The 13,868-nt window shown below is 43.7% G+C and overlaps 1 protein-coding gene across 3 annotated transcripts; it reads left to right on the top strand.

The window, feature by feature from the left end:
* The first annotated feature begins 152 nt into the window (after positions 1-152).
* Positions 153-6,425, top strand: LOC110538494 (GTPase IMAP family member 6). 3 transcript variants are annotated; one of them, XM_021625346.3, is made up of 3 exons: positions 153-3,975; positions 4,634-4,788; positions 4,895-6,425. In XM_021625346.3, exons 1-3 carry the CDS (start codon positions 3,951-3,953, stop codon positions 5,765-5,767), a joined length of 1,053 nt encoding a protein of 350 aa, XP_021481021.1. In that variant the 5' UTR covers positions 153-3,950; the 3' UTR covers positions 5,768-6,425. The 3 variants fall into 3 exon arrangements, with proteins under 3 accessions (XP_021481021.1, XP_021481020.1, XP_090049780.1); XM_021625345.3 differs by having other exon boundaries at positions 2,736-3,975; positions 4,601-4,788; XM_090193654.1 differs by having other exon boundaries at positions 3,832-3,975; positions 4,518-4,788.
* The last annotated feature ends 7,443 nt before the right edge of the window (positions 6,426-13,868 follow it).

Raw genomic sequence — 13,868 nt, 5'->3', positions numbered from 1 at the left:
CTTATACAACTGTTACATTCATTTTTATACATAGAATAAAGTAGGTGGAGTCTTGTCGTTTTGGTCTTCTGACTGGTCACAAAGGGTTGGAGGCGGGCCTTGCTCTAGCCAGAGCGGGCCCCATTGGTGCACAGCAAAAGTCCTTTGCTCTTGGCACCCGACCAGTAGGGGGGATGAGATGTGTTTATACTAGGAGATGTTTGTGTCAGGGGTTCGTGAGGTAGAGGGGCAGTTTTTATGTCTGGGTGTATGTGTTCATGCGATGGAATGTCTTTGTTTCCTGGGGTCGGGAGACAACAAAGCTGAGGGGATAGTGTTAGGGGGGTAGTTTTATTCCTGGCTGTGTGAGCTAGTTCCTGTTTTAGCAAGGGTACGTAAGATGACTTGTGTCAGGCGGTTTGGCTTGGCGCTGTATAATATATGAGCTATGTGTATGAATGTTTACATATATATATATATATATATATATGACAATGCGCGTACCATTTTGCGTTACAACTGTTGGTATGATCGAGGCGTTCGGAAAAGGGCTCAGTTACAACGCTACGTTGTCAACAACTGTTGCCCCGACGCGACCACTAGATGGCGGTGTAGGTCTACTTCATCTAGCTACAACGGTAGAAATGTAAACAAACCATTTGTGGCGACCAATCACGGTATGTGTATACGAAAGTGGCGACAAATAATCAGCATCGACATAACACAAGACTTCATTTACACAGAACATTTTACAAAAACACATTGACTGGAAGAACTGTGCAGATGCAAAGTTTGTTAACAGAATTTCTGGTCTTCAACATGTTCTTGCCCAGGGACCCCTCCCAGTCAAACCGATTTTCCAGGGACTCCCATTCTACATTAGCCCCCGAAAAATATCACGTTTTGTCTTATCATTAGGTGAATTAAGTCATCATAATTTTAAAATTAATAGATTTGATCATTCGTTTTTCATTATTTTGACCTCCCCACATAAACTCTAGCATAGCCTATTATGTAGAAAGGTAACACATTTTCTCTAAGAGCAGCTGTTTAACTAGTTAAACAATGGTTAGTCATGTGTTGTCAAACATGTATGTCTCCAGTGAGTGTTTTTTATTTATTTTTATTTCACCTTTAATTAACCGGTTAGGCAAGTTGAGAACAAGTTCTCATTTACAATTGCGACCTGGCCAAGATAAAGCAAAGCAGTTCGACACATACAACAACACAGAGTTACACATGGAGTAAAACAAACAGTCAATAATACAGTAGAAAAATTAGTATATATACAATGTGAGCAAATGAGGTGAGATACGGGAGGTAAAGGCAAAAAAAGGCCATGGTGGCGAAGTAAATACAATATAGCAAGTAAAACACTGGAATGGTAGATTTGCAGTGGAAGAATGTGCAAAGTAGAGATAGAAATAATGGGGTGCAAAGGAGCAAAATAAATAAATACAGTAGGGGGAGAGGTAGTTGTTTGGGCTAAATTATCAATGGGCTATGTACAGGTGCAATAATCTGTGAGCTGCTCTGACAGCTTGTGCTTAAAGCTAGTGAGGGAGATAAATGTTTCCAGTTTCAGAGATTTTTGTAGTTCGTTCCAGCCATTGGCAGCAGAGAACTGGAAGGAGAGGCGGCCAAAGGAAGAATTGGTTTTGGGGGAAGAAGGTTTGTCTGGAGGGTTGTTAACACAGTGTCCAAAGAAGGGCCAGAAGTATACAGAATGGTGTTGTCTGCGTAGAGGTGGATCAGAGACTCACCAGCAGCAAGAGCGACATCATTGATGTATACAGAGAAGAGAGTCGGTCCAAGAATTTAACCCTGTGGCACCCACATAGAGACTGCCAGAGGCCCGGACAACAGACCCTCCGATTTGACACACTGAACTCTATCAGAGAAGTAGTTGGTGAACCAGGCGAGGCAATCATTTGAGAAACCAAGGCTATCCAGTCTGCCGATGAGGATGTGGTGATTGACAGAGTCGAAAGCCTTGGCCAGGTCAATGAATACGGCTGCACAGTATTGTTTCTTATCGATGGCGGTTAAGATATCGTTTAGGACTTTGAGCGTGGCTGAGGTGCACCCATGACCAGCTCTGAAACCAGAATGCATAGCGGAGAAGGTATGGTGGGATTCGAAATGGTCGGTAATCTGTTTGTTGACTTGGCTTTCGAAGACCTTAGAAAGGCAGGGTAGGATAGATATAGGTCTGTAGCAGTTTGGGTCAAGAGTGTCCCCCCCCTTTGAAGTGGGGGATGACCGCAGCTGCTTTCCAATCTTTGGGAATCTCAGACGACACGAAAGAGAGGTTGAACAGGCTAGTAATAGGGGTTGCAAAAATTTCGGCAGATAATTTTAGAAAGAAAGGGTCCAGATTGTCTAGCCCGGCTGATTTGTAGGGGGCCAGATTTTGCAGCTCTTTCAGAACATGAGCTGACTGGATCTGGGAGAAGGAGAAATGGGAAAGGCTTGGGCGAGTTGCTGTGGGGGGTGCAGTGCTGTTGACCGGGGTAGGGGTAGCCAGGTGGAAAGCATGGCCAGCCGTAGAAAAATGCTTATTGAAATTCTCAATTATAGTGGATTTATCGGTGGTGACAGTGTTTCCTATCCTCAGTGCAGTGGGCTGCTGGGAGGAGGTGTTCTTATTCTCCATGGACTTTACAGTGTCCCAGAACTTTTTTGAGTTTGTGTTGCAGGAAGCAAATTTCTGCTTGAAAAAGCTAGCCTTGGTTTTCTAACTGCCTGTGTATATTGGTTTCTAGCTTCCCTGAAAAGTTGCATATCACGGGGGCTGTTCGATGCTAATGCAGAACGCCATAGGATGTTTTCGTGTTGGTTAAGGGCAGTCAGGTCTGGAGAGAACCAAGGGCTATATCTGTTGCTGGTTCTACATTTATTGAATGGGGCATGCTTATTTAAGATGGTGAGGAAGGCATTTAAAAAAAATAACCAGGCATCCTCTACTGACGGGATGAGATCAATATCCTTCCAGGATACCCCGGCCAGGTCGACTAGAAAGGCCTGCTCGCTGAAGTGTTTCAGGGAGCGTTTGACAGTGATGAGTGGAGGTCGTTTGACCCTGACCCATTACAGATGCAGGCAATGAGGCAGTGATCGCTGAGATCTTGGTTGAAAACAGCAGATGTGTATTTAGAGGGCAAGTTGGTTAGGATGATATCTATGAGGGTGCCCGTGTTTACAGCTTTGGGATGGTGCCTGGTAGGTTCATTGATCATTTGTGTGAGATTGAGGGCATTAAGCTTAGATTGTAGGATGGCTGGGGTGTTTTGCATAATAATACCAAAGACAGTGTAATTTTGTATATTTTTGACCTTCACTGTTGGATGGTGAAGCTTAAGAATTTCACTGTACCCTGAAATTACATCTGAGACCCTGTCATTGTGATTAATAAACGAATCTAATCGAATTAGCTAAATATTATTGCTAAATATTGGGAGTTGATAAATAAAGTGTTCTCCTTTCTACTGCAGGTGCCATTCAAAATTCGTTTATTCTGTTGTTGCTAGAAATATTCATAAAAACATTGAAATACAAATATTTATATTTTCTTGGACCCCTGCAGTACCGCGGTTGAATACCCCTGACATAATATATTGCACATCCTTTTAAATTCTGGCAGATTATCGGCCTACACAGATTCGATTTTTGGAAGTTTGGGCAAGTATGCCATGAACATATTGGTTATAATGATGTTGCATAATTTGTATTTGAAGAAGTCAGCCTACATTACTTTTTTTGTCACTGCGTCAAAATACCCTACAAAAACGTAGCATGCTAAAACAGGCTGTTCTTGAAGTGCAATGACTACGGCTACGCCCTGAAGACTGCAGAAGCACACGGCACAGACCGATCCCTCTTCTAGTGAGTCAAGACGTAGGAACGAGGAAGTTGACTAGAGTGCATACTAAATACGGCAAGAATATCTGGCAATATCCCACAAGCAAGATATGGCATCAGGTCCCCCACAAACAGGTACGTGTAGCCTGCCAGTTATTCACGCAGGTTTCAGGAAGTGTTGACTTCGCGTTTGTTTATGACTGCTTCATACTCGCTTGTGCACTGTAAACTTGCCACAAACGCACTTCACGGCCTGTCAGTTTTTAGAATGTGAGGGAGGCTATCTCCGCACTGCGATTGAGCTGATGTCTGTATTTTGAAATTCGATTAAACGTGTTTATCGTATTCTACATTTCATAGCCCAGGGTTTCCCACACTCGGTCCTGGGGCACGTTTTGGGGTTTTTCACTAACACTATACAGACGATTCAAATAATAAAAGCTTGATGATGAGTTGGTTATTTGAATCAGCTGTGTAGTGTTAGGACAAAAAAACAAAACGTGCACCCAGGGTTGGGGGCAGGACCAAGTGTGGGAAACACTGGTATATTCTATGAGATGTTTTGTGATTTGAGTTATTTTTTGTCTCACAGGAAAAATATGTACAATGTCTTCATTGTTACAATACATATTCTGGCAGAACTTTCAGAGATACCAAAGTATTTTCTTATTGAACAGTACTAATGTAAACGGAAAATGAAAGCAGAGATCAGATGACGAAGCTTGTGATGTGTGCGGCTACTGAATCCTCCCTTTCTAAGAACACTCCATCTCCTCGTCTTGTCCCAATGCAGAGCTGAGGCTGGTTCTGCTCGGCGGGACAAGAGCAGGACAGAGTGCAGCTGGAAACGCCATACTGGGCCGCCAGGCTTTCCTTACCCAGACTGCCAGTGAGCCAGCTGTCACTCAGGAATGTGAGAAGCACAGAGGAACCATAGCAGGGAGATGGGTAAGATACTTTGTTGATTCTTTACAAGGACAGTAGCCTACACACTGATCAAATGACTTAAATGACAACCAGAGGATCTAACATTACACACTGTTTTTGCCTGCAGGTATCAGTGGTAGTCGCCCAAGACTGGTTCTGCTCAGAGCGCCCCCCAGAGGAGGTGAGGCACCATGTCTCCTCTTGTGTGGCCCTGTCGGCCCCGGGGCCTCATGCCTTCCTGCTGTGTGTCCCTGTGGACCGGCCGGCCGACATGGAGCTGCGGGCCCTGGAGGCCCTGGAGAAGGTTTTTGGCCCCACTGCAGTCAGTGGACACACCCTGGTCCTCTTCACCCACACAGACCAGATGGTTCTGGGACAACAGCTGGACGAGTACATCGCCACCAGACGCAAAGACCTACTGGAGCTGGTGGTAATGTGTGGAGACCGCTATCACTCTCTGGAGAGGAGGAGTAGAGGAGAGAAGGATGAGAGGAAGAGTGTGGAAGAGCTGCTGGAGAAGGTTGAACAGACTGTAAAAGAGAGCGGGGTGGAGTTCTACAGCTGCCCCCTCTACCAGGAGGCTGAGGCCAGGGTGAGAGAGAAGCAGGCAGAGATAGTGTGGCAGGGAAGAGGGGGAGAGGAGCTAAATAAAGAGGTGCCCTCCTCAGCCTCACCTCCAGAGGAAGAGCTAGATGAGGAAGAGATGGCAAGAGTTAGGGAGGAGGCAGAGAGGAGTGTGCACAACCTGAACATAGACACCGAGGGTATTACCTCTCTTTCTCCTGCCTCCTCCTCTCCCTCATTTCTCTCGTCCCTGTGGCAGGGGTTGACAGGGTGGCTGAGGAGGCTGCCCAAGATGCTGAGGATGGAGTCTCTGTTGGGGGCTTTCGTTGGCCTGTTTGTAGGTGGGCCCGTTGGGCGGATGCTGGGGGCCACTGTGGGCTCAGTAGCCACTGAAGTGGGGAGAAGGAAGACACCGAAGACAGAGAAAAATAAATAATGGCAATGGGATCCATATCTCCAGTTATTAACCTTAAAGGGACATTTCACAATTCTTCAACTTCATATTCATCATCTCCAGCACCACCTCAACATCAACATATGTGAAAATGATGCATTTCTATGTTTTGTAGTAAAACATATTGAGAAAGATAAGTGTTTTCCAATGATGACGTCAACCATTTGCTATTTTTAATAATGCCTACTCACAATTAGTCATAATCATCTTCCTCTTTATTTTTTACTACAAAACATAGGAACGCACCATTTTCACATATGTTGATGTTGGGGTGGTGCTGGAAATGGTGAATATAAAGTAGAACAATTTTAGTTTCTCTTTGTCATTTCACTGCACTTGTTTTATTGAGCATTAACACAATTGGCTTGTATTTGACCAACGTACAGTCCTCACAATACTTGTTCTAAAATTGGTTGTTTCACTGCTGGCATGCCTATTTTGACTGGTCATATTTTCTAAACCAGTTATTATAGAAGGTATGGTAGGGTCTACTAAAGACTACAAATAAAGGGGAAGTTACATACATGATCCACTTGGTGGCGACGTTGACCAAAACATTGACGTTATACATCAAATATGATCAACTGAAAATGAATACCTTACTGCTAACTTAAGGAAATAAAAATACAATCATCTCTAAGGCAATTTGTTGTGTCCTGTATATGTCACATAGTTGATACTTTTAAAGCATACAATTACACATTTCCCTCAGACTGAATATAGCCATTTATTGGCCCAAATTTTCAAGCACTATATTTAGGAGTTGAGTATAGGCTACATCTCGAAAATAAGACTTTCACATGATGCATGATAGATAACGGAGACCTCCGTTATAGACGGACCATCTGCAGCTGTGTGTGTTAGCTGAGGACAATTGCTGCAGCGTATAGAGGGCATTAATAATAGTGGTGTGGAGTCCTAAGTGAAAGTGCCTCTGACTTTGGAAAACACTGAAGCACTGCTCTCAAAGCTTCCTCATTTCTCTTTGTGCAAGGGTAGGTTACGGGTTTGACATTGATGTAATTGATACTCTGTTAAAACCATCAGTCAAACCCATCTTTACATCTCTCTCTTTAAGTTTCTCTCCCTCTCTCTCTAAGCTGACAGAGACCCTGCCTGTGGAACAGCTAGGCGTTTCCGAATGTGGGTGGTCCGCCGGGGGAGGGAGGGAGAGAATTAGTCCAGCTCTCATGTTTCCCGAAAAGAGAGGGAGGAAAGGAACAAGAAAGAGAGAGTGGGGAGAGAGCGAGAAAGAGGAGAGAGTGAATATGTGTGCGCAAGCGAGAGAAAGAGAGCGAGAAAGAGAGAGAGAACATGCTCAGGGATTACATCTGTCTTCCAGATGTGGCCTCCACAGTTGTCTGAAACGGGGAAAAAAAGAAAGTTAAAAAAGTAAAGGAAAATTGGTGCTAAACAGTTTTTTATTGTTAAGAATTACGCATACAGTACAGTGCGGACTACAGTATGGCGGTCTACAGTGAACCAGGGTATGATGCCAGTTCATTCCTTATGAAACTGCAATGAAATGACGTGGTGCACCCGTCCAGTAGACCCCTTAAAGATAATGCATATAAAAAGGAACACCTGTCCAAATATTGTTCTGTCTTATTGGATAAGCATCAGCGAGAGGACAGTGAGTAATGAAAGAGGGAGATAAGAAGAAAGAATAAGAAGGGATGAGAGAAGGGTGGAAAGTAGGGAGATGGATTTCCACACGCAGACAATGTGAGTAGAGGCAACCATGCTGTTAGGCCTAAATCAGAGTGAGGCTGTATCTCGTCTGTGTAGACAGTTGTGGCCCAGGGTTGGTCCTCAGACGCTGAAGCCCCATCAGGACAGCAAAGGATGCAGAGTTGATTTATGCCTTTATGCATAACCAAAATCCAAAAATCTGAACAAACAGCTCATGGAATCACTAGTGACCCATCATTAACACAATGGCTGTAACTTCTGAAGCTCTCCCTCTGAGCAAAAATGTTGTTCTAAAGACTTTGTGGTCCCTCATTGAAGTGGGGGCAGCTCGCTGTGATTCGTGGACACCGCAATATTTTTTTGTTATCATCGCGCAAACCAAAATGAAAATAAACAGGATGACACACTTCTTCCTCCACCGCAGACAAGGCCTCTCCCTTTGCTAGCTCACACAGCACTCACCGTAAACTGCTCAAAATATCAACAGGACAGGACTGATTACAACCACAGCATACCCTCTAATACACATCAAATACTGTATGGTCTTTGTGGTTTGTTGAGAGGAACATCTGAATAAAAATACAGCAGGCTACAAAGACATTGGCTGAATGAATCTGGACCACATGAAAATAGACTGTTTCATCCCTGGAGGTAATCAGAGGAAATAACAAATATTACACGAGCCAACCAGAATTAACAAAAAATAGGTTTTGAGAAAGGTAGACAGAAACTTTTATTAAAAATATGGGCTAATAATGTGGTGATATGGTGTGTCTGGATATTAGAAAGGCCTTTTGATGGTGGCTAGCCTACTGGATGAGTAGCAAGTGATATGCCAACTTGGAAATTCAAGGTTGATAGTTACTTTGCGTCATATATTCTTTTGCTTTGCATATAGTGAGGCATACTGTAATAATTATATCACAGCCCATGCTGTTCCCCTTCCAACAGAGCAAGGCCTAAAAAGTTAGGTCCAGCGGCCTGCCTGCCTGCTCTCCTCTCTCCTCACCAAATGTTCTCCATGGCACAGGCTCTAAGTCCACTCATCTTTTTCCTATTAGTGCTGTTTTCATGTTCCTCCCTGTAGCGTGAGCGTGTGTGTGTCTGCAATTGTTTATGGAGCACTGTGAGGAGCTAACATTTGCCCTGTCCGTGTGGTGGGTTGGTGGGACAATTCATAAAGCCAAGATGGAAGCTTCGGCCAAGTTAGCAAATAATAATGCAAGGAAGATGTGTCCATTGTAACGGCACATTGAAGGGTTTGAAGATGTTTATAGCTGGCTGGCAATATTAAAGTAGTTGACGTTGAATGGTAGTGTCAGTTTATTGCTTCATGAGGTGATATGTCATGTCAAACACATGATTTACTATGGCTTTTGACATGTTTTACCTTAGAAGGGGTAAGCCTACCTCTGTCAATAATCACATAGAACAGTCAACATAGAACTTCCAAATGAATCAGTTTAATTCAGTTATCCAGACCATTTGACATTGCTTTGATTGGTAAAGCATGTAATACATATTCTGTAGTTACTAACAACATGTATTATAATGCACAATTGAAAGCAAGGACAGCACTAATTTCCTTAGAGGAGTACAATTAGTGCATGCTTTCACTCAAATCAATGTAAGTGTCAGGACGAAGAAGAGACCACAGCCAACATGACTGTAGGCCTACAATCACGCACATCTGCCGAGGTTAGGGGGAGCTAGCACGATGCAGTAGGACACACACACATGCACACACCAACAGCTGGGCTGATGTTTAGGATGGGAGAAGCATGACTGGGTGGAAGTGGACTGGTGCAGCCAGCCAATATGAGAGTCACCCTTTCATCCCCTCACACATCGCTGGCCTGCCTTGGACCCGAGCCAGATGTGGAGAGAGATGGAGATGGAGACAGAAGAGGGGGAGAGTTTTTGTTTATTATCACTTTAGTTTATTATCTATTTCACTTGCTTCGGCAATGTAAACATGTTTCCCAATAAAGCCCCTTGAATTGAGAGAGAGAGAGAGAGAGATGGTCTACATCTCTGTCAGGAGGAGTGTACAGTACTTGGTAATACTATGAGATGTTTTATGTGTGTGAGAGCGGTACCACAGGAGGGGAAGAGGGGAGAGAGAGAGAGAGAGAGAGAGAGAGATGGTCTGCATCTCTGTCAGGAGGAGTGTACAGTACTTGGTAATACTATGAGATGTTTTATGTGTGTGAGAGCGGTACCACAGGAGGGAAGAGGGGTGTGGATGGACAAGAGGCAATTACATAAGAAGGAGGAGCAGGAGGCAAAAATGAGCCATCTTAAAAAGACACACGTCCAGGCCAAATTTTCCAACAGCTTTGGAAAGAGTTTTAAAAAGAGTTATCTGTGTTGCGGTGAACGTTTTAGAACGTGGGATAAAGGGCTGGGAGGGCTGGGTTGTTGTTGGTGTGACAGTTCTTAAGGGTTTGTGGTTTTACACCACACCTCCTACAAAATCCAGTGCGTGAGAATTTTCCGGAGGGGAGGGGCCTGACTCTGGACTAATGACGACTCACTATGGGCTGTGGGTGCTGGATGGCCCCAGAGCTGGCCATAACTGATGAATAGTGTGGTCCACACTAACTGACATGCGCCGTTGGCTATAAGTGGGTGCGGTGAGCAGAGCCTTTTGAAGCTGGAGCCGTGGGCTGTGTTTGAACCATCAGCAGAGACCCTGCTCTCTGTAATGGACACCAACCTGTGGCTTGATCAGGGGCTCCGGCAGGCCAACACAAGCACACACTTTCCTCCAATTGTATTACTGGGCTTGGGGGAGGTGATGGAATTATTTCTGCTACAACACTGGTTTAATTCAAGGCAGATTTGACCCCAGCCTCACTTCTCCAGTTCAACTCATTGGATCAAGTCATAATCCTGCCTCAACCACATGAATAAGACACAGAGGGGCGATGCACTCGTTCTTACCGCATACGTCAAATGTCACTCTGGTCCACATTCAAGTCATGTGGCTCATGATGATACCATTTCATCCGAAAGTTGAGGGAGCTTAACTGAGATCTACAGAGAAGAGAGGAGAAGACAGACAAGTAGGACGAATGGTGCCACGCCACATTGACACAGAATCAACTTGGAGCTCTGTGGCTCTGCTGTTTGCACAGATCCACAACCCAGCCCAAGATTCAGTAGATTACACTCTGTCCATGCCTTTTTACAATGCTGAAGTTACTTGGTGGCAATTTGATGTATTAACATGGCAAGTACTTGTCCACCAGAGGCAATGTGAGAGCCTGTTAACATCTAGTAAACCATGAGCTATGGTTTGACATGTCGTACTTGGTTTGACAGGGGTATTCATATTTGACTGTTGAGAAACGGGGGACCATCATTCTGGAGAAATTCTGAAGGTTGCGTTGCCACAACCACACATAGGCCCACTGTAGGCCTACACTGCACCAGATAAACTAGTGGCTGACCCATCACACCTCTTCACAGGAATAATGTGCCAAACCGTCCCTAAACAGCAGAGCCTTATGAGACGTTCACTGTGAGCTATGACTAAACTAAGGCATCTTCGAGTGCTCTGCGAAACATCCAAATTCCATCCCAGAAATACAGGCCTTTCTCCAAAACACATAATAACTCCTGTTCAAAGGCCCTATCTTGTATTATCATTTCAAAGGGGCCAAACACAAAACATACTCACACTCAACCTTGAGCTAGCTAACGAGGACGGGGCCCGGGCGAGGCCTGCTTTTCCAGTCACTGTGCAGCGGATAGCGACGGTTGCGGTTGGTTGCCGTTTGGTGTGTGACTGGGTCCGGCTCCCACACAGTTGAAACCAGGGGTCCCGGAGCGGAGGGTGCTACTGAGGCCCCTGATCCTCGTGAAGTGGGGAGTGGGCTTTAATCTGAGTTTGAAATGAGAGACAGGGTCGTCCCTGAGTGCCGACGGCCTCTGATTTGGTCTGTGGTTCCTTTGATAGCATGCATCCTACAGAAGTGAGGGAAACAATAAAAGATGACAGAGACAGTTATTGGGGAAAACAGGTTTTAATCCATGGAGCTTCAATTGCTGCACTTCGGTCACAGCCTCCCCAGAGAGGGCAAGGGAGTCAAGCTGAGAGTGAAAAGCTGATATAACGTACAGTTAAAACACAATAACGTACAGTTTCTGATAGCAATTAGAATAGTCTTCTCTTTAAAGAGATTGAAGGGGATCTTAAGCACTTACGAATTTGTAACATATTGTACGAATTGGAATTCAAATTCCATTTGTATCAGAATCTTTCCAACTGACAGTCCAACCTTCAGAATTAACCAACAGACCACTTATTGTTTAGTTCAATGCACGTACCTCGCTCAGGATAATAGCGTCTGCTGAATGACCAAAATTGAAATGCAAAAACAAACAGTTGCAAAGAATGCTTGGTATTATTCTAATGAGCTCCACCCCCAAAACAAGTACACATTTGGATGGTGCTGACCAGATTCAAATCTGAACAAATCATAGACGTCTAGGCTATATTTCACAAGTTTGAACAGTACAGTACAGTATGGCACAGTTAATACAGCAGAGTAGAGTAGAGAGTATAGAACAGTACGGTCCCAAACAGTACAGTTTAGTTCAGTAGAGTACAGTACAGTACGGTCCCAAACAGTACAGTTTAGTTCAGTAGAGTACATTACAGTAAAGTTTAGTTTAATTCAGTGCAGTACAGTACAGTTCAGTAGAGTAGAGTAGCCTACATTAGAGTAAAGTACAGTAGGGTACAACACAGTACACCACACTTTACTGTACTCTAGTGTGCTCTACTCTATTGTACTCTACTGTACTCTACTGTACAATACTATACTTTTATTTAATGTACTGTGTACTGTAATGTACTGTAGGTACTCTGCTGTGCTCTAATGTATTGTATTGCGCTATGCTGTCCAAACTTGTGAAACATAGATGTCTATGTTTTGGCCAAATAAAGGCAGGTCTGGACCGGATCAAAAATCAACGTCCCTGGACGTTGAAATCAAAGTCGGTCGGGACTGCACCAAAACAAGTGCTGAGTGGGAACCATCATACGAAATGGATGAAGTTGTACACAAAATGTACAGCTTTTATTGGTAGCACTGGTGCTCCTAACTTCTAAAAGATAGTAGCAAAACACAAAATGAAGGAATACCAGAAAATATTTTGACATCAATTGAGATATAGCCTATATTGGGCCTAGTGCTTTTTACACAATGTAGAAACCAAATATTCCACAAATGACTTTCAATGACAGAGATTTGTATCAACATTATAGCTGTTTATAATAACCATATTAGCCCATCACTGTCTATAGTGAATGATAATTCTTCACATTTTACAGATGAAACGTCCAAGCTGCAACTGCATGCCATCCATTTTATCTCAGTCAAATGGGAATATGCATTTAGATTTTCTCAAATGATGAACGGATTTTGAGGAGCATCTGCGACCAAAATGGCTGACTTTAGAGTCCTGGTTGTACACCAATTTTGCACAATTTTCGGGGACCCGCTTTGGCTCGTGACCTCTACTTTCAAATCTACTGGCTGAAATTATACAAACCTCTGTAGCATCACTTTAAGGCAACATTCTAAAGACATTATTGTTGATAGTCAATGATCTATATGGTAGTAATCTGTCCTTCCTGATTTTGTCAAATAGAATTTTACCCTGATGTCCATCATGCTTTGGCACGTTCATTTTGGTCACATTTAAATCAATGTGTCAGTCTGAGATAAAGCGTTTGCAAGACTGAAATTAAAATATGAAAATATAATCAAAACATGATGTAAAGAAAATGTTTAATCCCTCACATAGCATATTCTTACACAAAGGTGTTTGAGTTTGTGCATGGTTTGTTTAAAGGCGTGGGCTTGAGAGAGAAATCAGAGTGTGAGAGACAAACCGTGTGAGAAACAGACAGATCGGGGCTACTTTGATGTGCTTCGGTGCTGGGTGCTGCTGGGAATAGATGCTAGATAGAAAAAAGCACACATCGCATACGAAATGGACAAATGTCTGTCTACAGACCACTACAGTAGAACTGTGTGTGTGTCGCACAATAACTCACAAGTGACTCACACTCATCCATGTGTGCAGACTCAAGTTGTCAATCACGTGAACTGAAAAAAGAAAAGAAGAAAAACCTTTTCCCCCAAATATCCTCAAGCGAGGCAGACAACCGACACGCCTTTAAAGGGAATCAAAACAGCCTCCACCACATTTCAATCTTTGTTGTATTATGTTCCCTCCAGAAGGAGAAGGAAAAGTAGTATTTGTGTGATCAGAAATCTGCGACCAATATGCTCCCCATATGTCTGACTTCAGCGTTGTGTCTTTCAACTCCGGTCTTGTTTTTGTTTTGGAGGAATTTGGCTTTTCTGCACAT

This window comes from Oncorhynchus mykiss, chromosome 12 (genome assembly GCF_057628025.1).
Source record: "Oncorhynchus mykiss isolate SJ-2025 chromosome 12, ASM5762802v1, whole genome shotgun sequence".
Taxonomy (NCBI): Eukaryota; Metazoa; Chordata; class Actinopteri; order Salmoniformes; family Salmonidae; genus Oncorhynchus; species Oncorhynchus mykiss.
The sequence above is the reverse complement of the archived record's forward strand: the minus strand, read 5'-3'. Positions and strand labels throughout refer to the sequence as shown.

Excerpts from the sequence above, each read along its gene's own strand:
- LOC110538494 (XM_021625345.3), top strand. The coding sequence starts at position 3,951 with ATGGCATCAGGTCCCCCACAAACAG. Across the intron at positions 3,976-4,600 it reads ATCAGGTCCCCCACAAACAG|AACACTCCATCTCCTCGTCT; the intron begins GTACGTGTAGCC and ends TCCCTTTCTAAG. Across the intron at positions 4,789-4,894 it reads GAACCATAGCAGGGAGATGG|GTATCAGTGGTAGTCGCCCA; the intron begins GTAAGATACTTT and ends TTTTGCCTGCAG.